The sequence below is a fragment of the Alexandromys fortis genome, unplaced genomic scaffold (genome assembly GCF_014885135.2).
Source record: "Alexandromys fortis isolate MF-2015 unplaced genomic scaffold, M_Fortis_MF-2015_v1.1 scaffold_22, whole genome shotgun sequence".
In the NCBI taxonomy this organism is placed as follows: Eukaryota; Metazoa; Chordata; class Mammalia; order Rodentia; family Cricetidae; genus Alexandromys; species Alexandromys fortis.
The window spans coordinates 9440562-9464310 of record NW_026067900.1 but is presented as its reverse complement, the minus strand read 5'-3'; the positions used below and the strand labels follow the sequence as shown (position 1 = coordinate 9464310).

The window sequence follows — 23749 nt, the reverse complement described above, 5'->3', positions numbered from 1 at the left end:
ATTTACGTGAGTCCTTATTTAAAAACTAGTTATTCTCTCCATCGGCTTTTAGGTCTAAATGGGTCAAAGGGAAAGGTAAACTTGTTTGGAGCAGAGGTTACGAAACCAGCTTCCCTCGCACGCTAGGGTCGTTCTACCAACAGCAGACAACTCAGCTTCTATCAGTGCCTTGTAGCTCTACAGCTGTGTTCTCTACTTTTTCTCCTAGATAGATAATTATGGTTTTCATATTAACTCAGACACTAAATAGCAATTCTGTAACTTAATCTGGTGCACCTCCTAAGAGACTGCTTGCTGTCTTCCAGGGACTACCTTCTGACACATCAGTATGAGGAGAGAGGTTGGCTTGGGTTCATTAGGCAGAATACAATCACAGATCCTTGAGTCAACATTTCACTGTCTTAAGTGCAGGAACATGCTGAGGTTACTAGAAATGTAATCATTGCTGAATATCCAGAAGTGTGGAAGGAGAAAAAGGAAAGATAAATTTATTTTTTTTAATGACAGAAAAATAAGAGGAACTGAGGAGAAGGAAAACTCAAGTGAAAATATTCTACTACTTATACATCATATTCAATGGCTGTAATAGCGATGTATATAAAGAACTTGCTTGAAATAATTATGCCAAAACTCTCAGATGAAGTTCAGTGCAGCTGTTACTCAATGTTTCAGCAAAGGCGACTAGTGAATCGCTAGTTTAAAACATCTGGTTGATCTCTGTGTAATGATGAAAGCCATGCAGAGTAGCGACTTTACTTCCTTACTTCAGTTTTCCCAGCTGAATTTGTCCCAATTCTGAGACCAGGGTTATTGATTCAAGCCAATCGGAATTTCTTACTATACCCACAATTGCTACCTCACCCGACCCCCACTACAAGTTACAAAGGAATTTAAAAACTTGAGGTTGATAATTACATTTTCTTTAAAACAACTCTATACTGTGTTTTTATTAGAACCAGGTTCTACCCCATAAGCATAGACCTTACCAGAGTCTGGACTATGGCATGGTTGGTGGCGTTCATGTGGGCATTAAGTGGAAAAGAACATTCTCCATCACAATAAAAGGCAGCATACCCTTCTGGTGCTATAATCCAATCCTGAAATGCACAAAATCAAGAAAATTCACATCAGATAAGTGACAGTAAAAACAGATCATTCTTAAGGAGCACTTAAAGATATCCTACCTGAATAAGTTTCCTTCCTTAATGCAACAATTATTCTAAAAGTCCAGCTTAACCTATATCCTTTAATTTTTAATTGACATTTACAACAAAAGTATAAACATTTTTACAATAAATGGTCATTTCCAATTTCTTCCCAAGAGGCTACTATGTAAAACATAGTCTACATTAATCATTCTGTTTTTTAGAACAAAACTAAGATCATAAAATTGTATTCTAAATATTGTTTAAACTGAAAATGATTAACGCTGAGACATTCAAATGAACCACAAAAAGTAGGGAGTGGATGAAGTCCTGAGTGGATCTGTTACTGACAGGAGCAAGGCCATGTCAAAGACCCCAGTGATTCGGGGTCCTGGGAATGACAAGGCCTTGCCTGAGCTAGGCTCAGAGAAATAGCAAGGCCGTGCCTGGGATAGGCTCAGAGGAACAGCAAGACCTTCCCTGGGATAGGCTCAGAGGAACAGCAAGGCCTCCCCCAAGTCGAAGTAATAATGTTGACAACATGTGCAGAAAATATCGGCCACAGCTTCCTCCTCCAGGACAACTGCAGCTGCCACTGCTCCCTTCAGAGACCACCTATGAAGATGAGTTAGTCCACCTTAGCCTTTTTCATCTGTATATAATAAGCTCTGCGTGTCCCGGCTACTGCTGGGACAGCTTCATCAGAATACATGACCCATCTAACCCCAACATTTCTGTCTGTCATTTCTTCATTCCCAGCCACCCTAGTCAAATCAATACAAAAGCCCTGCAGGCCAAGGCAAGTGGTGTCCAATGTGGGTCCTTGACCGCAGGGAATTCACATCAGTCAAGCAGGGAAGACGGCAGTGATGAGTGCAAGCATGCAAAGAAAAGTAGGGGAAGGGGAGCATTTCTGCAAGTTGGGCATAAACCATGGGATGAGCAGGCTATAGAGACGGTTATATTTTCATGCTTTGGAGGAGTTTTGAAGAAACATAGAAATAAGGTAAAAACATTCCAACTGCATCAGGATTTAGACTGTGCTTTGGAGACATGTCCAGAGGAAAGGAACTATGAGGATGCCCTCTCCCAACCTGTGGCACAATTGCACCTTGGGTCTGGGTTGCAACAAGATTTAAGGGGAGGTAAACTCACTCCTTGACAGGAAACTTTGTTTAGGACAAGAGATTTGGAGGTCAATACCGATGGTTTTAACTGCTTTCCTGTGTTTGGGTGACCTGATCCAGACTCAAAATCAAATGTCAGAGGAGCAAGCATGAGACCCGGGGCTAGAAAAGAACTCAGAAGTTATATTTCTGATAGAGCTAGTGATTGTGCCCATGCAGAGCAGTCCAGTCCAAGGAGAAGTCCACTGGATCCACAGACCCACCCAGCAGCTTCGTCACATCCTTCCGGACCTGGTTTTATTAATCACTCCCTCAATTTTGGAGGCCACTTCTCTAACTACCTGATGTCCCAATGAGTCCCAGTCAACTATTTGAAATGGGCTATGACTTTACTCAAATGTGTTTCTCCTTTATCATTTTCTTAGGGATTTCTCTCAAAGAGACCTGGAGAGCCACCCTGCTATGGAATGGTACGCATGTTAAATTTAAAAAAAAAAAAAGTGGAACTCCTAGAATTTAAGGCCTCTACCAAATACAACAGCTCTCATAGCCCACCCCTACTGAGAATCTGCAGTGCACATAGTATTTATTAAATGGGTCCCTGGCTATACTCCCTGAAGACATTGCTTGTTAGGCACCATTCAAGTACACAATGTCAATGGCATTAATGTCATTCAGTGGGCCACTAATGGCTCCATAGAAGTAATAATACAGTGTATTGGCATTCACCCAATCTCCAGCTAGACAAATGACCTTATATAGAACTATAGCAATTGGCAGCTGTCAACCTTTGTAGTATTACCAGTTGGTCAAGTGATGACCTCAGTATGGATAAAGGGGGGTTACAGACAGATACCAGATAGGATTTGATATGTCACACAGATTGTCAGCACATATGTGTGACAGCAACTCTTATAATGAAAGCAAATATAATTGGGAAATAATTAATACCCACTTCTGGAGTGCTTGAACACACCATAACAATACTGTAGATATGGCCCAAATACATTGTACACCCTGGAATTGCAAAAGGCTTATAGCCAGATTGTCTCCACTGCTAAGACTGCAAAAGTGAACTTTGATGAGGTTCAAGGCTCCAATCACTTTAATTTGTTAAAGCTTTCCTTGTTTTTGTGTTGGTCAGAGTGGCTGTTTGTTCTTCCTTTGGTCAGCCTTACTGCCTGGTATTGGGCATTGCAAAAAAACCAGTTTGGTAGTAAAAGTGAAGACACCCTGAACATCAAAGTAATAAGAAAGGGGGAAATATTTAGAGCAGGTGAAACTCAGAGTGACTGTATATTACAATCATGGCCTTGTCAAGACCCCAGGGCCTCAGACTCATGGGAATAGCTAGGCCTTCCCCTGGAATAAGTACAGACATTGTCAGTGTATACAGAAAATATCAACTGCAGTTTCCTTCTCCAGAATGACTACAATGTGAGTCTGCTCCCCTCCAGAGACCCACACACACAAAAACACACATGCCTAGATGCCCTTCCCTTCTTCACTCAAGTTCTGTAGACTAAGTACACTGAGTTTCTGGGCTACTACTGGCGCATCTCCATCAGAGAACACAGTCCAGCTGACCCCAGATTTTCTGCATGTGTTGAAATAAGAAGCGGCGGGGTTGCGTCCCCAACACCCCAGCCGCTTGGCTAGCTCATGCCCGAAATAACAACACACAAACTGTATTCATTTAACTGCTTGGCCCATGAACTCTAGCCCTTACAGGCTAATTCTCGCACCTGGACTAGCCCATTTCTAGTAATGTTTGTAAGCACCCCAGGTGCACTTACCCGGGAAGATTCTAACCTACGTCCATCCTGGGGAGCTTCATGCCTCTGCCTCAGAGCGCAGAGCTATCGTGTCTATCCAGCAGGGATAGCTGTCCGGTCTCTCCGGGAGCAGAGCAGAGTCTGACCTCAAGTCCATCCTGGGAAAGTGGAGCATGGCGTCTCTGCTCCAGCAGAGCTGACCGGTCTCTCCGGGAGCAGAGCAGAGTCTGACCTCACTTCCTCTTCCGCCCAGAATGCTATTCTGTTTCCTCCTCCCATCTATGCTCTAAGCTAAGCCAAGCAGTTTCTTTATTGCTCAGCCAATGAAATCAACAGATTGATTTATGACACTCCCACATCATGCATGTGTATCTGTCCTTTCTTCACCTGTTGCCCTGTTCAGGTCAAATCCCAAAACTACATAGGTTTCAACAATAAAAGACATAGAGAACAGGACTGAGCTAATTCTTTTTACTGTTAGACAACACATTCCCAGTGTAAGAGTCTTCCAGACCAATGAAGCTTTATCATCTGCTTTATCTCATGTTTTTTCTTTTTATTATTATATTAATTTACAATGTTTTAGATAAAACAAATTACAGCAAATTCTTGAACACTGTGTGAAAAATTTCTAGGAAATTAAAAAGTGTCCCAAGGAATATTTATTATGATTTCTCCACCACCAGAGAAACAAAACTCTGTGTGTGATTATGAATTATTATCTGTAATGAAAGTTTATTCATAAAATTGGACGTTTTGTGAAGCAGAGGACATCATCACTCTAGTGAAGGGACAACCTACAAAATGGGGTAAAGTCTTTACCAGCTATACATTTAAAGGAGTATTAATTTCTAGACTGCATGAAGAATCAAAACAATTAAACATTAATAAAATTAACAACCCAAATAAAAAATCGGGAAAAGAACTTTAGTTCTAAAACAAAATGGCATACAAATATCCATTTTAACCAATACACTGAAAACTAAAACTTTTTTGAAATTTCAACTTCCTCTAGTTATAATTCCTAAAGTAAAAACAAACAAAGAAACAAAATGTTGGCATGAATGTGAGGAAAGAGGAACATTTATTCACTGCTGGTGAGAAAGAAACTGATGCAGTCACTATGGCTATCACCACTGAAGTTCCTCAAAGAGCTTAAAGTAGACCTACCACATAATTCAGCACAGCACTCTTGGGTACACCCAAATAAGTCTAGATCCTACTATAGAGATGCTAGTCATCCATTTTCATTGATGTTCTATTTACAATAACCAGAAAATCAAAACAACCTAGTTGTTGATTGGTTGATGAGTGGATAATAAATATGTAGCATATTTATGTTACTGAATATTATTCTGCTGATAATATAATGAAATTAACAGGTAAATGGATGATTCTGGAAGTACTCATTATGAGTGAGACAACCCAGATCCATAAAGACAAGCATCACATTTTTGTCTCATTTATGAATGTTATCTTTGAATCTTCAGATGTGTGTGTTTTATTTGAAATATCCAAGGAAGTTGGGAAATCACAATGGGCTATGGGAATGAACTTTTAAGAAAAGTGAGATGCAATGTTAAATGTGACTAGTGGAACCAGAATGGTTAAATTTGAGTGGAAGGGGCAATTTCAGGGTAGAGGAGGGTATATATAACATTAAAGACCTTTTCTCAAATATCATATAGAAACATATCACTGTAGAAACTTCCTATGTATAACATATACATATATACACATACATACACAGAGAGAGAAAAAGAGAAAAGAGAATCAAAATGGAGTTACTCTAAACAATGACCCAACTTGACAACACAAGCTAAAAAATAAAAAAGCCTAGTGCAAAGAATAGATTGCTTCTTTAAGAGTTGTTTACCAGTGAGGTTCCAAAAACCTCCAAACATTACAAGCTATTATCTTTCAGTGTTCTTGGTTGCCTTCCAGAACTTGACAATAAGACTTTGTTGCTCAAGTGTGAAGACCACACACTTGAGTCACAAAACATGGAGAAACCTAGTGGAATAGACCTGGATGCTTCATCTCTACCAGCTAGCTTCACAGTGCTAAAAGGCACTATCTTTATTATTGAAGAAGGAGAGTAATCTTTAATCTTACCCAACTCTGAACTGCATCAGATAAAATGATGACTGGCATGCCAAGACATGCCCCCGGTACAATAGTGGCCCTAACGTCACGGAACTAACCAACCATTTTCTAGCTGGATATGTTACAGTCCACAAAATGAAACCTACCTGGCACCAATATTTGATCCAGAACCTATGGCAAGAGAAGTCATAGGCTCTAGAAGATAATCCACTGCTATTCTGCTGCTAAATGGACACAGCATTACCCTAATGACTGGTTGTTATACCCACAGACTACGATACTTCTCAGTCCTCCTCAGAAAAGTTTGCATTGCTGTAGATAGTAATCAACGCAGAGATTCGCACTAGACAAGGTGCAGAGAGTGAGCGACTATATAATGATCAGTCCTAAATGGAACATACAGCCACTCCCTCCCAAAGCTCAGGGGGCATTGGGGAAGCAGGAGCAGAAAGATATTAAAAGCCAGAGGCTATGGATGACTACAAGGAAGCAGCATCTTCTGGACACAGGAGGGCAAAGACACAATTTGGAGGAGTTGTGACAGTATGCACAAGACCCAAAGCGAGACCACATCTCAGCATGGACAGGGGAATTGTGCATATAATCCCAGCCCTAAACAAGTTGCTAGTGCCAACTGATTTTCAAGAGAGGAAGAGACCATTTTCTCTAAAAGTGAATCTCCTGATAAGCTGACCATAGTCCACTGAAACGTGCACACACAAGAACATTTGGGCAGCACAAATTTGTCTCCGTTTTTTAGAAGGAACATGAAGTTGGAGGGGTAAGGAAGGGAAGTGGATCTGGGAAGAACTTATGAGGGAGAATAAATATGATCAAAATATGGTAGATGAAATTTTCAAATAACTAATAAAATGCAAAATAACACAAATAAAGACAATAAATATTAATGTACATTCCCATCTTAATATTATTTTATACCCTTGTTTAATTTTGTGACTATAATACTATGAATATGGCTCAAATACTGAGAATGTGTTGTGACAGAACACAAAAGAAATATAAAACTTCGTATCAAATTGTTCTCAGAGCCATAAGAAATTATTTTTTTCTTCTCTACCTCATTTGTGAAGTGTATTAAAAAACATAATAATATGAGTTTTGAGTGAAATAAAAAATTTTGGGCAAACCTGCCTTATGATTTAAACTTAATAGTTGGAATTTCTATTTCCCAGACAGAACCGTGCCCCTAACAGAGTTAATGTAGGTGTTTATACTAATCCAAACAATCTTTATAAAATTAAAAGCTCTGGAGGTGCTGTGGAGATGATTCAGTGAGTAAGTGTTGGCTGGGCAGGCATAAGGACTGGAGTTTGGATACCCAGTACCCAAGGAAAAATCTGGGAGATGCAAAACATATCTATCATGCTTGCTTATAATCCCAGGATTTTCCACATTGGAGTAGGAAACATGACAATCTCTGGACTTTACTGGCAACCAGCATACCCCAAAGACTATGAGCTCAAGATTCAGTGAGAGATAAAAATTTCAAAGTGTAAGGTGGAAAGTGATAGGGCAGACATGTGGTGGTCTCTTCTGGCCTGCACACATGCTCACAAACATGCACATGCATATGTGTACAAAAAAATAATTAATTAATTAATCAATTATATATGCAGGGTCTGGTAATATATGCCTATAATCCCAGTACATGGGAGACTGAGGCCAAAGGAGCATTCAAAGACATCTTGGGCTGCATAAGGAGACTCTGACTCATGCAAAACAAAACACTTGGGATATTCAAAGGACAGTATTGTTTTTATCCATTTTTAAATGTTAAGAACGTTATATTTCCCTAGATGGTTGTTAAACCCAACTCATTATGTTCCAATGATGAAATAAGGAAATGAAAATGATATGTGTGAATCACATGCTGAGTAGTCTTCAAAAATGATTATTATATTGGAGCAATTACTAACAAAGACTCTGACTTGCTAAGGATTTGAGATAAAGCATAAAAGAAACACCTAAAGTGAACCAGCTTACCTGCCATCCCAGATCCCGGAAACTCACGTAGAGCTCATGCTTTTTGCAGGCTTGCTTTTGTTCACTGGTGTTATAATCTGCAAGTTAAAGAAAAACAAAAACTTACATTTCAAACAAACGACAGCCTATTGGTTATAGAAGTATACAACTTCTGTTACGAGGTTATGGATAAGGTTTCGGAAGAGATTATCTATATTAAGCATGAGTTTGATTCTTAACAGAGAATTTTGGCTTAACTGTGTCACACAGGCAAGTTACTTTTGTAAAATGCATTGAATTTTTTTGCCTTATAAGGTTCTTAAAAGAATTCTATTGCCACCTGCATGCCAGGCATAGGCTGGTGCTGCTGAGAACTAGCTATGAACTGTGTGACTGTTCACTAATTCAGCCACACTAGTGATACATCACATAAATATGTGGTGCATATTCATGCAATATTTTCTGAAGAGGTGCTTTCAGAGAAGATGCCAGTGTCTTCTGAGATTTTATTTAAGTAGGTATCATCAATATAAGATATTCCATTTTGAGTGTCTGAGCATCACTCAAAAGCATGTCTACTTTTAGGCATATTCATTATGGCTAAAGGAAGTATCCAGACAGAAATCAATCAAACGAAAAGCTCAAGAAACCCACTCCTTTTTTCCCTTTCATTCTCAAGTCCATTCTACCAGGAAATCACACACATAACTTTCAAACAGATTTCAAACCCACTTGCTCACTCTGTCCATCATTGCTCCTGGACCAAACACACCATCACTAGCCAAGATTACTGCAGTATCCTGAGTGGCAGGTTCCCCTCCTCCCCTCTACAATAAAGTACTAAGTGGGCTTTCATCAAATCAACTGTGCATTTGTCTGAAAGAATCCCTCCATCTTTGATGGAGTCTTCTCTAGCTAGCACATTTAAATACTGTAACTCTACCACAATAGTCCTTATTTCTCTTCTTTGGTTAGGGTGATTTAGTATTTCACTTACACTTTGTGAAATTCTCTGGCGTTATTTATTTATTACACGCATGACGTTTTATCTAGATTGCATCTCTTAACTAATTCTCACCAAGACAACCTATTTAACTCTGGTTCGCTGTTGTATACCAAGTACAAAAAATAGTAACTGACACATAATATGCATTTCATAAATATTTGGAGAATTAATAAACTTATTTCCCATAGTTCTCCCTGAGTAACTTAAGACAGACACATTGTCTATATATTTTTCAATGCATTGAAAAATATTAAAATATCATAATTTTTCAAAAGTCTAAATATGTAAAATTCTAATCTTGCATCTGAAACAAAGTAAAATATCTCAAAAATACAAAACTTTTCAGAACATTTTTTATGTTTTTTCTGGTATTTGCTCATACTTTTTATAAATAGCATTCTAAAGGATTTTTATTTGTGAAAAAAGGGAAAATTAAAAAGCAATATATATATACATATATATAATATTTCACCATCCAATTTAATGATTCAACTGCTAATGAAAGAGTATCACACCAGAACCAAATGAAGACTCAGTTGTCCTTGTAATTACTTCAAATTATTATTTGCCTGATGTCAACTTAGAAAACAAAATAGTAGTTATAATTTGAACAAGATTTTCCTCTTATGCAATAATTGAATAAATATATGTTAATAGTGAAAAATGAAGAAAATTTATTTTAAGAGTATGTCCTCTTGCATTCAGGGAAATTTATTCCTTAATTTGAATAATACCCTCAAACAATTCTATTCAGGCAGTGGACAATTATGTTTTTGAAAATTAACATTAAATGAATATATCTCACACACAGAGATTAGATAGATAGATAGATAGATAGATAGATAGATAGATAGATAGATAGATAGATAGATATAGATAGGCAGATAGATGATAGGTAGGTAGGTAGATAGATAGACAGACAGATGGATAGATGCTACATGTACAGTTATTACAATTGCATGTTTAAAAAGAAAGTAAATAAAATTAAAAGCCCAAATATCTCATATAATTAAAGTAGTTTCATAAAGATTAAGTGTGATATATATTATATCATATAAATGTAATGAGCAATTAAGTTTAAAATGGACTCTTGTTCCAAGAGTCTGATGTCATGGAGAGTTCTATCCATATGCTTATTCTGTCAGAAATAAAAATTAACGGGTACTGTGGGAAGTAAATATTTTAGCCAAATCAGTAAAGTCTGGAGTTAGGTTCATGCTCAATGGTTGGCAAACTAAGCTACAGGAAAATGGGCAAGGAAATGATGTTTATAGCTTTAAAAATATCAAGTGGCAGTCCTTAGGAGATTAAATGAAACAGACATAATTCTACAAATGAAATCATGCACCCAACTCCACTCTGCCCACAGCTGCTTGCCAGGAATCTTGACCTTCACCTGGACTCTCACTCCACTACTAACTCATCAGAGCCTGTACCCACGAGGCCAGGCCACCTGGCATGAAGACACATGTAATTTATCTGTGTTCCCCATCATAACGCCTCCCAACTCTGATCACCATGGAGCAGTTTGTTCCAAATCCATCCTTAAGGCTCAGAGAAGCCCACACATCCTATGCACTGACCAGGCAAGCCTACATGACCCTGTCCTGCCTGTGTATTACCCAATTCCCAGCGCTACACCTGAACTCATAAACAGAGCCTGGCCCAGACTGATGAGCCCAATCTACACGTTTCCTAACCTCCAGGTCAGGCCAGGTGGCACAGCCTAGGTACCAGCCCAGTGTGCTGTGTCCACATCAGATGCACAACCAACGCTAGAAGATCACACGGCCAGATCTCATATAAAAATAATATAAAGTATCAAGACATCATGAACCTTCCCCCCAAATCTACCAGTACTATCAGAAATGTTCTCCAATGAGAATTACATAGATGAAACCCAGGATACAGAAGCTAAAAGAAAAATCACAAACTTTATCAAAAATGTCAAGGAACTTAAGGAAGACACAAGCAGCTCAGTGAAATTAAAGCTAATGAACTCAAAGTGAATAATTACCCGAGGGATGTGAAAGAAAATACAAGCATAGGCTGAATGAAATAACTAAATTCAATGAAGAAAGAAACATTGATGGGAACTCAAGCTAAAATGAGGTCGTAATTGAAAATTTAAATAACTAGGAAAATCAAGGGATTCTGTAGCTAGAATGGATTAAATAGAAGGTAGAATATTAGGACTTGAAGATAAACAGAGGAACATGAACAAACAAGCAGAGAATATTAATTTATTTAGAACACAGGAAGGGAACATGCTGGAAATGTGGGACACCATCAAAAAACAAAGTCTTTCAATTATAGGCATAGATGAGGTAGAATAATCACAGGTCAATGGCAAAGACCACATTCAACAAGATCATAGAAGAAAACTTTCATAAACTAAGGAAAAGCATACCCATAGATGTACAAAAGGCACACAAAACCCCAAACCAGACAAGACTCACACAGAGAACCCCAACAACCAGACAAGACCAGAAAAGACCCTGTGGCAAATCATATATGCATCACTAAATATATGAAAAAAAGAAATATTCTCAAAAATTGAAAAGAAAAAGCACAAGTCACACATAAAGAAAAACCCACCAGAATAACAGCTAACTCCTCAATAGAAACTTTGAAACTCAGAAGAACCTGAAGTAATGTATTATAAATTCTAAAAACCACAACTGTCAACCAAGATTACTGTATCCATCAAAACTATGTACCATGTTGAAGGAAAATGAAAAACTTTCCATGATCCCAATGGACTAAGACAATTCATACCCATCACAGCAATTCTAAATAAAATATAGGAAGAAGTACTTGAACTGAAGAGAGAAGGAATCATAACTGAGAGACTGTAGGAATTCCTCTAATTACTGAAAAGTTTAACTAAAAACAGCAAAAAGGAACACATACCTTTTGATAATAACTTCAAATATTAATGGCCTTAGCTCTCTAATCAAAAGACAAAGGCTGCTTGAATGGATTAAGAAAATTCACCCTTCTGTTGTCTCCACGAAATTCATCTTTAAAGAAAGACCTTACCTTAAAGTGAAAAAGGATGGAAAAAAGGATTCCAATAAAATGGGACCAGGAAAGAAACAGGTGTTGCTCTCCTAACATCTGACAAAATGGATCTCAAACTAAACCTTATCAGAGCAGATAAAGAAGGACACTTCATTCTCCCTAAGAGAACAATTTATTGAGAAGACATTGTAATCCTAAATATATATGCACCAAGATGGGGTGAACACAATTTCATTTAAAAAAAAAACTTACTACTGGAAGAAAATAAACAGACTTAACATTAAATCATTAATAGTAGATAATTTTCATATCACACCTTCTCCAACATATATAGGTCATCTGGACAAAAATAAGCAGAGAAACATCAGAATTAAGTGATATACATGAAATGGACTAAACAGATTTCTACAGAATATTCTACCTAAACACCAAGAAATATATATTCTGCTCAGTAGGCCATAGGAGTTTCTATAATATAGACTACATTCTGGGACACAAAACAAAACTTTAAAAATTTGGAAAATTTGAAACAACTCCCTCTATCCTATATGTTCATAATACAATAAAACCTAAAGTAGACAGCAAACAAATCTCTAGTAAGTCCACAAACTCATAAAGATTAAAATTTTGTTTTTGAATGACTAATGGATCAAAAAAGGAAGCAAGATAAAAAATAAAATTAAAATTAAAAATTCCTGGCTCTAAATGAAATGAAAACACAATGCTATAAAACTTCTGGGGCACAATAAAAAGAGCCCAAGTATGAAAATTTATAGCTCCAAGTGCCTACATTAAAAAATAAGAAAGATCAAAAAAAAATAAATGACTTAACAATGCAACTCAAGAATCTGGAAAAACAACCAACCTATCCCAAATCCAGTACACAGCAAGAAATAAAAATCAGAGCCCAAATTAAAGTATAACTCAATGGTTCTAAGAACAGATTCTGTAAGAAAGTAAACAAGATATTTAGTCTAACTAACTAAAAGAAAGAAAGAGATGATCCAAATAAACACACTTAGAAATAAAAAGGGAGACAGCAGACACCAAAGAAATTCAGAATATTATACAAGAATATATTTTAAAAACAACTTGTACCCCATTACGTTCGAACCTAAAGACATGGAAAAATTTACAGATTCATCCAAACCAGCACACTTAAAACAAGAAGAGATGAACAACCTAAATACAACATCTGAGGAGAGTAAAATAATAATATAAAGACTTCTGACTTTAAAAGGCAAAATTCTATCAAATATTCTAAGAAAATCTACAGACAATACTTAAATAATTTAAAAAAAAAAAAACAGAAATAGAAAGAGCACTTCTACAAAGCCAGTATCACTCTAATACCAAAACCAGGTAGACACAATGAAAACAAGAAAAGTACAGTTCAATAATCCTGATGAACACAACTCAAAAATCTTTAGTACCACCCTTGAAAACCAACTACAGCTATATATCGAAAACATCATTAACTATCACCAAGGTTACCTTATCCCAAAGATACAGGGTTAAAACAACATACACAAGAATTAATGTAATAAATCATGTAAATCGATAAAGACAAAAATTACATGAGAATTTCAGTAGATGCAGGGATCATAGACACATTCCAATTTACAATAATCAACTGAGTGAAGAGGAAACAAACCCACAGAATCTTTGCCAGCTATGTATTTCCTGTTGGGTTAATATCCTGAATAAACAAAGAGCCCAAAAATCAGAGTCAAATAATGGACTATGAACAGAGAGATCTCAGGGGGGGAAAAGTAAAAATGGCTAAGAAATATCTAAAAAGTGTTCATCCTTAGAAATCAGAGAAATGCAAGTTAAAAAGACTTGAGATTTTATCTCACCCCAGTCAGAATGGCAGGTAATGGATAGAACTAGAAAATCTTTTTAATTGAATGAGGTAAGCAAGACTCAGAAAGGCAAATGCTGCATGTTTCTCTCATCTGTGGTTCCTGGATCCATAGTGTCACATAGTGTTAGTTTTATAACCTGGAGAAACCAAAGAAACTCAGACATCAAAGGCACCATGGAGGAAGGGAGAAGAAACACCAGAGACTTGAAACAGCAGCACATACACAATGCTAAGAGGAAAATGGGAAAACCGAGGGGTGAAGTATTTAAGTTAAGGTGGTCAATACAGGAGTGGGAAAGAGAAAGAAAAAATACAATAAAGATGTCTAGAAAAGCCATAAATAATAATAATACTTTTTATTTATCCCAAATTACATATACTGCATATAATGATATGTATGTATATAGACATAGGTATAGATATAGATAGATGTACAGTTTAAATGAAGTTAAGAAACTTGGGCTGAAAATGCTCCTCAATTGCCATAGACTGTCTAATAAAAACTGCAATACCACTCATAAGAAATTCTCTCTTGAGTTATTGGTCAATACAATTTTGCCCTTGGTTGCCTCCCAGAGGTTGAAGGTAAGTTCTTGATGCTGATGATACTACACACATAGGACCCAGAACTTTGAGGATCCAAGCTGGCTCTGACCAGAAAGCCACCTCCCTAGAGATTAGCTTTCATCCAGGACAGTGCTGAGTAAGCTGCCAATGGCAGAAAGTATCATTAGTCCTACCCAGCTCTAAAATCTATGGGCTAGAACAACCTATAGGATGAGATATTCTCAAACATGCAATAATGGCACTTATACATTGGCAGTAACCAATAGTTGTCCAATGGGACTTAAGATCTATTCAACAAAAGAGAAACTACACCTGGTCCTGAAAACTTAAGTCAACTACGCAGGGTTACTGAGCATGAATATTAAGAAGAGAGCGCCAATACCACCAATTTACTAAACTAGCATACTTCCCAACTACATGCTAAACACTTTCCTTATACACATAGACAAGAGTAACTCTGAAGCCTCACCAAAGAAGCTTCTCTTTGCAAAAGACCTAGACCATTATAACTTGTCACAATGCAGAGAACAACTGATCATTGCCCAGCATAACTCATACACGTAAAACTCAGGAAACACTGCAGAAGAAGGGGCAGAAGAATTGTAATAGCCCGAGGACTATGGAATCTAATGTGCAATTGTCTCCTAGAATAGCAGAAAAGCTTCACCTAGGATGCTTGTTTAGCTGTCTCACTCAGACTTGAACAAGGACAACAATAGACATGCTGACATGGAGCATGGAATCTCTCATAAGCCTTCCACCCCCAAACAAAGTTCTCCAGGTAACTAAGGAATGCTGAAAGTAGAAATATATTCCCCTAGGGATGAGCCCCCTAATTGCTTACCCAATACCAAGTGATGATCCCCCAAATCACGTACATGCCAACAACACTAAATGGACTCAGGCAATTGTATTTATATATTCTTGTGTGTGTGTGCATATGTGTGTGTGTGTTTGTAACAGTAACAATTAAAGAAGAGGAAGCCAGGAATTTGAGAGGGAGTGGAAAAGATATATAGGATATATAGGAAGACTGGGAGGAAGGAAAAAGAACTAAGGGAAATGGTACATTTTAATAAATAAAAACTATAAAAATTAAAAATGAAGTCATGATAAAATTATTAATTAGTTCTGGTGCCAGTAAACACTACAAAAGTAAGCTAACTTACTTCAAAGATATGCGTGTATTATAATATATCTCTGATTTACCTTTAATGTTAGTAACAATGAGAAAATAATGCCTAACATTGAAAATATTAAGTATTTGTACAAATTTTCATGGCCAATTTCTAGAAAAAAGGTGAAAATAATTTAATTTTGTTTAAAATATCATCGTCTTTGACTTTAAATAATGAAAATGCAATAAAATAGGAGGTGGCTTTTAAAAAGTGGGAGAATAAAACCCTAAGATTACAAAAGTTTTCATGTTCTGAAAGGCAAAGTTAAAGATAAGTGACCTGAATGTAAAAGGAATGATAATCTACCAAAGTAAGGCAAAAAGAAAACTTCTTATGTGTATTAACAATGTTTTCATTTAAGAGGTATCAGAGGCAGATAATATACAAAAGGTAGATGTATAATTGATAGATAAATGGTAGGTAGGTGTGGATATCTATATGTAGAACATGTGTATGTGTGTGTGTGTGTGAGAGAGAGAGAGAGAGAGAGAGAGAGAGAGAGAGAGAGAGAGAGAGAGAGAGAGAGAGAGAGAGAGAGAAAAAGAGAGAGAGAGAGAGAGAGAAAGAGAGAGAGAGAGAGAAATATCCAAAATAGAACTTAACACTTAAGCATGACAACAGTTTACATGAACTATATGATGAAAATTCTCCATCTCAGAGCAAAGAGATTTTTAGCTTTCTTTTTCTTAGCTTTCAAAAAGAAAAGAGTAAGTGAACAACTGGAGAATTATAACCAAAAAAAAAACAATGATTTATTCACAGAAAATAATGAATTTTGAGCCTAAGGAAGCTCAAAATAGACTATTCAATAAAGTGAATTTGGTGAGTCCTTAAGGATAATTTTTGATGAACCAGTAAAGAGAGACAAGCCACACTCCGTAAATTACCAACTTGAATAAATAAAACCTGACCCAGAGGGGTTGCCACTATTTGTACATGCAAAGATATTTGTACTTTTCTGGTATAAATTTGTGGCACAAAACATTAGCCGATAAATTCATAGCTACCTGGAATCTTCCCTTGATTCTGTTTACTCAAGCATCCCTGTAACCATACAAATGTCATCTGCACCTTAGAGGCTGTTGACATAAAATTTTATCTACAAACTGTACATTCCAACTCTCTGCTAGACCTTTCTAAACAAAAGCTTCCTAAACGTACCCCAACCACTATTTCTACTTCCTGTCTCTCGTTTCCATACTTACAAACTGAGTCAATAGGATTAACAGTCACCTGGTGGCCGTAGCCAAAACTACACAACTAGTAAGAGATATAGTCAGTATTAAATAATAGACAATAGAAACCAAAAATGTGTCAATAAAGAAGCAGAGCTCGCTAATGGCATATTAGATGTGCCAGAGGATTTGCTTGAGAAGGATTCTAAAACATTCCATTATTCACAGAATAATCAGTTTTTAACATTAATTTCTGTAGGAATCATCTAGATTAGAACCATTTTCCTGTATGTAGCGTTGTGGGATTTTCAGTACAGTATTTATTTTAGAGACCTCACTTGAAAACAGGCAAAATGTCCGTTAAAACTGATGTGATTACAGTTACAAATTCAATAGGTCATTTTGTATCAAGAGGTCAATTATGAAGCACCTAGAATTTTTCAATTATGAGAATATATTCTCTGGGTTCTGCTATGGCCCAGGAGGTAACTTTTTTTTTCTATTGTGGGTTCTGATTTTTCCCCTCCCAGAAATTGGATTTAATGTACCCAAGACTTTTAAGTTTCTCAATAAAAATCTCTATAAAAAAAAAAGCTGATGTGATTAACTACACTAATTCCAGTATGATTAAAAAACGCCGCAACACTTTACAAGAATCAGGTCATTCTGTTAAGAAGAGGACTAAATTACTTCTAAAATAAACAAAACATATCGTTTGTGTAGTTTTACTGATAATACGTTATAAAGTACTCTGGATGGTTTAATTGATTCTATTTCCTTGTTTGGACTGATATGTTTCAAGAGGCATGGGTTTCCATTGTATACATTAGACAAGAGGTAATGTTTATTTGATTTGAGAATAAGTGCAGAATGTTTGCATTAGGATTAACTACGTGAGAGAACTACCCTGAGAAGCTATCAAGTCTTCAGGCAGGACCACCACATGACCAGACCCACTTGCAAGGGTCCTTAGTATTAAGCTTGTAATAAAATGTTTTCTAGGAGTTCTGGTGTGAACTGATATGTGGCATTTTTCCTGTGAGCTTCTACAGACTCCTAATACGCTGCTGTTTTGAGTACTTTATGTAACTCTTGAAACAACATCATGGTCCATGGCTTCTTTGAAAACCTTATCAATCTAAAGTCATTGTATCTTCAAGGGTAGCTGGTTTAAAACTTGGTTAATGCCTTTGCTTTCTTCCTCTACTGCCCAAACTTAAAAAAAAAAATCTTTGAGTGTGATCAATGTGACACTGTCAATGTCTCCTGTAGGATTAAAGTTCAATCTTCTTTTTGAAGGAACTGAAACAGAGACAAACTCCACAAACAGTCTGGAAGCAATGGGCCTACAAATATTCATTTGAACAAGAAAGTTGATTTTCCAGAAACAAGCAACATGTTAATTTGTTTAGTAAGTAATTGGTGGACTCCTATTTTGTGGTAGCCACTCTTCTCTACTTTCCTTAGGATTATGTGTTGTGGGAGGTCCTTCCGCCCCTCCAACCAATAGCTGCTGAGATACCAGCCCATTGGGGCGTGGTTTCTCTCTTTAAAAAAAAAAAAAACGGCTACTTCCTCCGCTCGCTCTCTTCACTTCCTGCTCCGCCAGCGACTAGACTCCCTTCCTGGTTGTGCAGAGGGCTGTTGTCTGGGACGGAGATCTGTACGTTTTTTCCCCTTTAAATAAATACCACCCTATTAATCATAACTCCAAACTGGTGTGGCATTGTTCGTGACTTACACCTTTAGGCATGAACCCACGACCCTGAGATTAAGAGTCTCATGCTCTACCGACTGAGCTAGCAGGGCAGCTCCTCTCAGAGCCAGACACCTCAGACAGAGGCATGCTCCACTCTCCCAGGCAGATGCACGCAATGAAACTCCTCCGACCCAGGATGGACGTAGGCTAGAATCTTCCCGGTAAGCACACCTTGGGGTGCTTACACAGATGATTAGAAATGGGCTAAATTAATATGTGAGAATTAGCCTAGAAGAGGCTAGATAGAAATGGGTCAAGCAGTGTTTAAATGAATACAGTTTGTGTGTTGTTATTTCGGGCATAAGCTAGCAGGCGGCTGGGGTGCTGGGGACGCAGCCCCGCCACACTTATTACTACAATTATGTATGGGACAGAAATCATTGAAAAGTCATAAGGAAGGAATCTTATTTTATTTCCTCCCCTTCCTTCCCCTTTCTCCCTCCCTCTCTTCATTCCTTCTTTTTATCTTTCCTCTTTCCCTCTCTCCTCCTCCTTCTTTTTTATGTTTCTGCAGGGTCCCTAGATAACTCAGATTGACTTGGAATTCTGGATTTCCTAAGCCTCAGCCTCCTGAGTAATGGGATTAAGTGAGTGCACCACCACGTACAGTATAGATGTCCTTGAAACAGGAAAAAAGTGGAGTAAAATAGTCGAAATGACTAGACCTGGATTCTCCGATGTCTTATGCCTTTTCAGACTTCCAGTACTTTAGGAGATGCGTTAAAAACTTCAATTTGACAAACCTCTATCATTGCTCTTTCTTAAACCTGCCTCCCACCAGAGAGCCCTTGTTCCATCGTTTATTATGAAAGCCTGATACTATTACGGCATCTATTATTTATATTTGGATAACTTTACATTTTGCCTGGCATTTCAAGCCCCCCAGATATCAAGAGTTCTGTTTATATTGCCCTTCCCTTTTCTTCGGTCCCGCCTTTTAGCCCAACTACTAGGAGGCTTTTCCCATCTGCTTGATTATTACCTACTGAAAGGTTAAGTCTCACAGAAAACTAGCTACTTTCTTATTATCAAAATATGAACTAGCTTCAAAACCATCTACCACATATTTCACAGAGATGCTTGCCAAGGACTAACTCTGCAAAGGAAAATATCAGTCTATATTACAATAAGCAAATGCACTGAACGTGTTGGGAAACTGGCGAAAAGGCTCCTAGTTTTGGCTCCACGTGTTTTATTCATCTATGGTTATAGAAGCACATTTGTTACTTTGTGGTCAAGAAGAGAAGATAAATAGAGCGGGCCCAGAGGGAAAAGGACTTTGATGATTCTGGTTGCTGGAACCTTCTGCCAGAGTAATTATAAACTTGAACAATCAAGGCATGCCTGTGCTTTCTGTTTTCCAGTTTCCTTGGAAATTGTTTACTATTCTACTCAAAGTTTAGAAAAGCCCTCTCTTGATGCAAAGTGCTACATGAAATTAAAAGCATTTCAGTCAAATTCAGAAACCTCCTAGCTGAAATATATGCATATATATTTTATATATACATATATATCTTTGACAAGCTAATATTTGCAAGAAAAAGGGAGACTTAGAAGGTTATTTTTCTCCATTTTCATATTCAGAGACTATAACTTTTTGCCAAACTAAATATTTTGTGAGTATCTTTAACAAAGTAGCATAAAACTACCATTATTCTTCAATGAAACTTTATTTGAAAGCTTCATTTTTATGTACCATTTAATGTAGTATGATGTAGTGCCGTACATAATCCTCTCCTATCGCTTCTGTTTCTCAACTTACCAGGTAACCTGGCAACTACATTTTAAGAAGGTGAATGAATTCCACCTTTTGAGAATCTCAGGTTCTAGGAGATTTATTACTTTGAAGTAACCTCAAAAAATGAAGCTTTAATAAAATAATATCAAAGGTTATTTGAAATTAGATTTCTAATTTACTGACATACTGCTAGTGAAACTCATTGGCTCACCCTTTGTGCCTAGCAAAGTACGGGACATATGGTACCTATTAAGAGAACCACATACGTCGTTATCAGTAAACAATTTTTTACTAAGTTGAGAAGTGCTAGGATTAGTAAAGGTCCAAATTTATTTTTCATAGGTGAAAACAGATTCTTGCAGGAATGTAGACATCAACTTTATACTTGTATCTAGACTAACCAAGGTCCTTCTCAGCATGAAGCATACAGTTAACTCTCTGGCCGTTACACACTTTCTAGTTAGAGACTCCTTTATCTCTTTTTCCAACCAAAAGGAGAATAAACTAAAATCAAAGTAGACTGATATCGACTGTACGTTTGTAATATTTTTTCTGAAAAGTTTTATGTGTACATGTGACTGGATAGTTCAGATATCAGTCCACAAGACAATAAGGAAAATCTAAACACACCCTGTGTGACTGGATAGTTCAGATATCAGTCCACCAGACAATAAGGAAAATCTAAACACACCCTGTGTGACTGGATAGTTCAGATATCAGTCCAGCAGACAATAAGAAAAATCTAAACACACCCTGATTCTCTGACAGTCTTCCCTGCACCTATTTTCTAGAAAGATTCTGGGCTGCGTGATTCACATCCAAATACTAAAGAAAGACCTGTATGCTGAATTCACCTGGTTGATCGTTCCTTGGGGAAGTTAGCCTGTAAGATATGTCATTTCGTTTGGGCTGCACTTTGTTGACTTAGCCATTTCAGAGCTTTATGACTGCCAGCTTGACTTTAATTTGAATGGAATCTTTCAACACATGAAGGCAGATCATAGTTATTTTTAAATGAATTACTGAGTGATTCACTGGTGAAGCATTCTGGGGATGCTAGAGACATCACTAGGTGATTTAATATACCAAATGAAGGTATATGCAGCTGGCAAATTTATTGTGGCAACTTGACTTGCAACATATGACCCAATAATCCTCCAAGCACAACTGTCACTCTCGTTTTGTCTTACCTCCAGCCGTGGACATCCTGGAGGTGTCCTGATGAGAGCTGGATTTATTGCGGTTTGGATTTTTCCGTTTGCTGGCTGCTCGCACAGATCGAAGAAGTACCTCGCTTGCCTTGAAGAAGGCCACCATGAAAGGCTGTTTTGACTGAGGTCCATGTCTTCCCACAAGACCAGCAGATTTTACATTAATGCTGCGTCCTAGGACATAATATATAAATATTTGGTTTGTGAGAAAGAAAGAATTGTGGATGCATTCTGCAGTAAAGGAGAAAAAGAGAAAAATATTTAAGCATTATCAGAATGTTTTCTTTATAGATCAAGATTCTTATAAACCTTGATATGTATGATTAAAGATAAATATCCAGGCATATTTATTTATTTGTCTTATTATGCTACCACAGTGTAGAACACATGGAAGTACACTAGGCTACATCCCATGTCTGCTCTCATTCACTTATACTTTCTCAGACAACAAGAAATAGATTTGCTTAACCATCAGACTTGAAATATCCACATGAAATATAGGCTTCAAAGCCAACTTGGAGCTTTTCTGCAGTAGAAACCCAATATGTAGCCAGAAGTTTCTTTTCGGCCTGGTTCTGCAGCCATTCGGTCCCAAATAAACACACAGAGTCTTATATTAATTACAAACTGTTTGGCCTCTTAGCTCAATCTTGTCACTAACTAGCTCTTACAACTTAAATGAATCCATAATTCTTATCTACATTTAGCCACGTCGTTTGGTACCTTTTCTCAGTCAGGAATTCTTATCTTGCTTTCTCTGTGTCTGGATGATGACACATCTCTGCCTTACCTCTTCCCAGAATTCTCTAGTTTGGTTGTCCCAGCTATACTTCCTTCCTGGTTACTGGCCAATCAGCGTTTTAGTAAACCTATATGAGTGACAAATCTTTACAGTGTATAAGAGCATTATCCTACAGTATTTCCCTTTTTTTTTTCTTTTCAAAGCAAGAACCCTGAATCTAATCTGCTTTGTTTAGCATTTTTCCTGGCCATTATCCATAACAACTTGTAGTCAATATGTAAACAAAGACAAACATCCATAATTCATTTTGGGGGGAGGGATGCAGGTGTAGTTTTCCAGGTTACTTTCTGCTTATTGGAAGCACTGGTAATCTTTGAGGGACCCAAAGTAAAATTAGGATTATGGTCAAATCCTGACTTGAATATTTTGTGAGGCTGGATCATCTCAGCCAGAAGTCTTGAATCTATTCTGGATGCAGAACTCAGAAGAAACTAGAACAGAGGAACTATGAGACATTGAATCATCTCAGCCATACACTCCTTTCAGAGATTTTTCAGGGTGTCTTCCTCGATCAAACCTGATTTTTCTTAACACAGAATTAATCCACAGCCTCTCATTTTCTGTGGAAATAAAAGCAGAACCTCTTTCCCAAAGTAATATATCTTTTGAGTTAAATTTTGAAGTCAAGATATATTTTAAATATGTAGATTGGTTTAATCCAGCAGCATTTATAGTCAAATGTCATTTAGCAGCTGTCGTTCCTTCCTCAGCAGTCAAACAATTTAAAGACAATACAATAACATACAGTATCCAGACTCTCTGTGTATTTTCCATCTTTAAGGGCTTTTTTTTACTCTATTTCTTTTAGGTTTTTTTTTTTAGCAAATATTCGTTTTTATTAATATAAATATTATTGTAACACAAATAATATAAGCCATATAATGCTAGAACCAAACATTATAGGCAAAATAATATAACAAATACAGTATTACTAAAATGTGATAATATTTTATAAAGAAAATAGTATAACTTTAGTATGTAACATAATTTAATATGTAATATATTAATGATATTTCAATAATATAGCTGGAATATTACAATCAAAATAACCAAACTATTACCATAAAAGTAATATAAACAAAATTAGAAAAATAATATAATTATAGCCAAAAGAGTATAACAAAAATAATAAAAGCAAAATAACATATTCAAAATACTACTTTTTAATTTTTTTGTTTGTTTTTTGAGACAGAATTTCTCTATGTATCTTTGGTTATCCTGGAACTCACTCTGTAGACCAGGCTGGCCTTGAACTTACAGAGATCCACCTGCCTCTGCTTCCCAAG

The 23749-nt window shown here is 36.9% G+C and overlaps 1 protein-coding gene across 1 annotated transcript in view; it reads right to left on the bottom strand.

The window, feature by feature from the left end:
- Nucleotides 1-23749, bottom strand: part of Bmp5 (bone morphogenetic protein 5) — a 121415-nt gene that overhangs the window by 5353 nt on the left and 92313 nt on the right. Inside the window, exons 4-6 of the mRNA XM_050127291.1 lie at nt 21641-21835; nt 8158-8234; nt 987-1097 (exon numbers count right to left, since the gene is read on the bottom strand). Of these exons, the coding sequence (XP_049983248.1) occupies nt 987-1097; nt 8158-8234; nt 21641-21835 (383 nt within the window). The remainder of the gene's footprint in view (nt 1-986; nt 1098-8157; nt 8235-21640; nt 21836-23749) is intronic.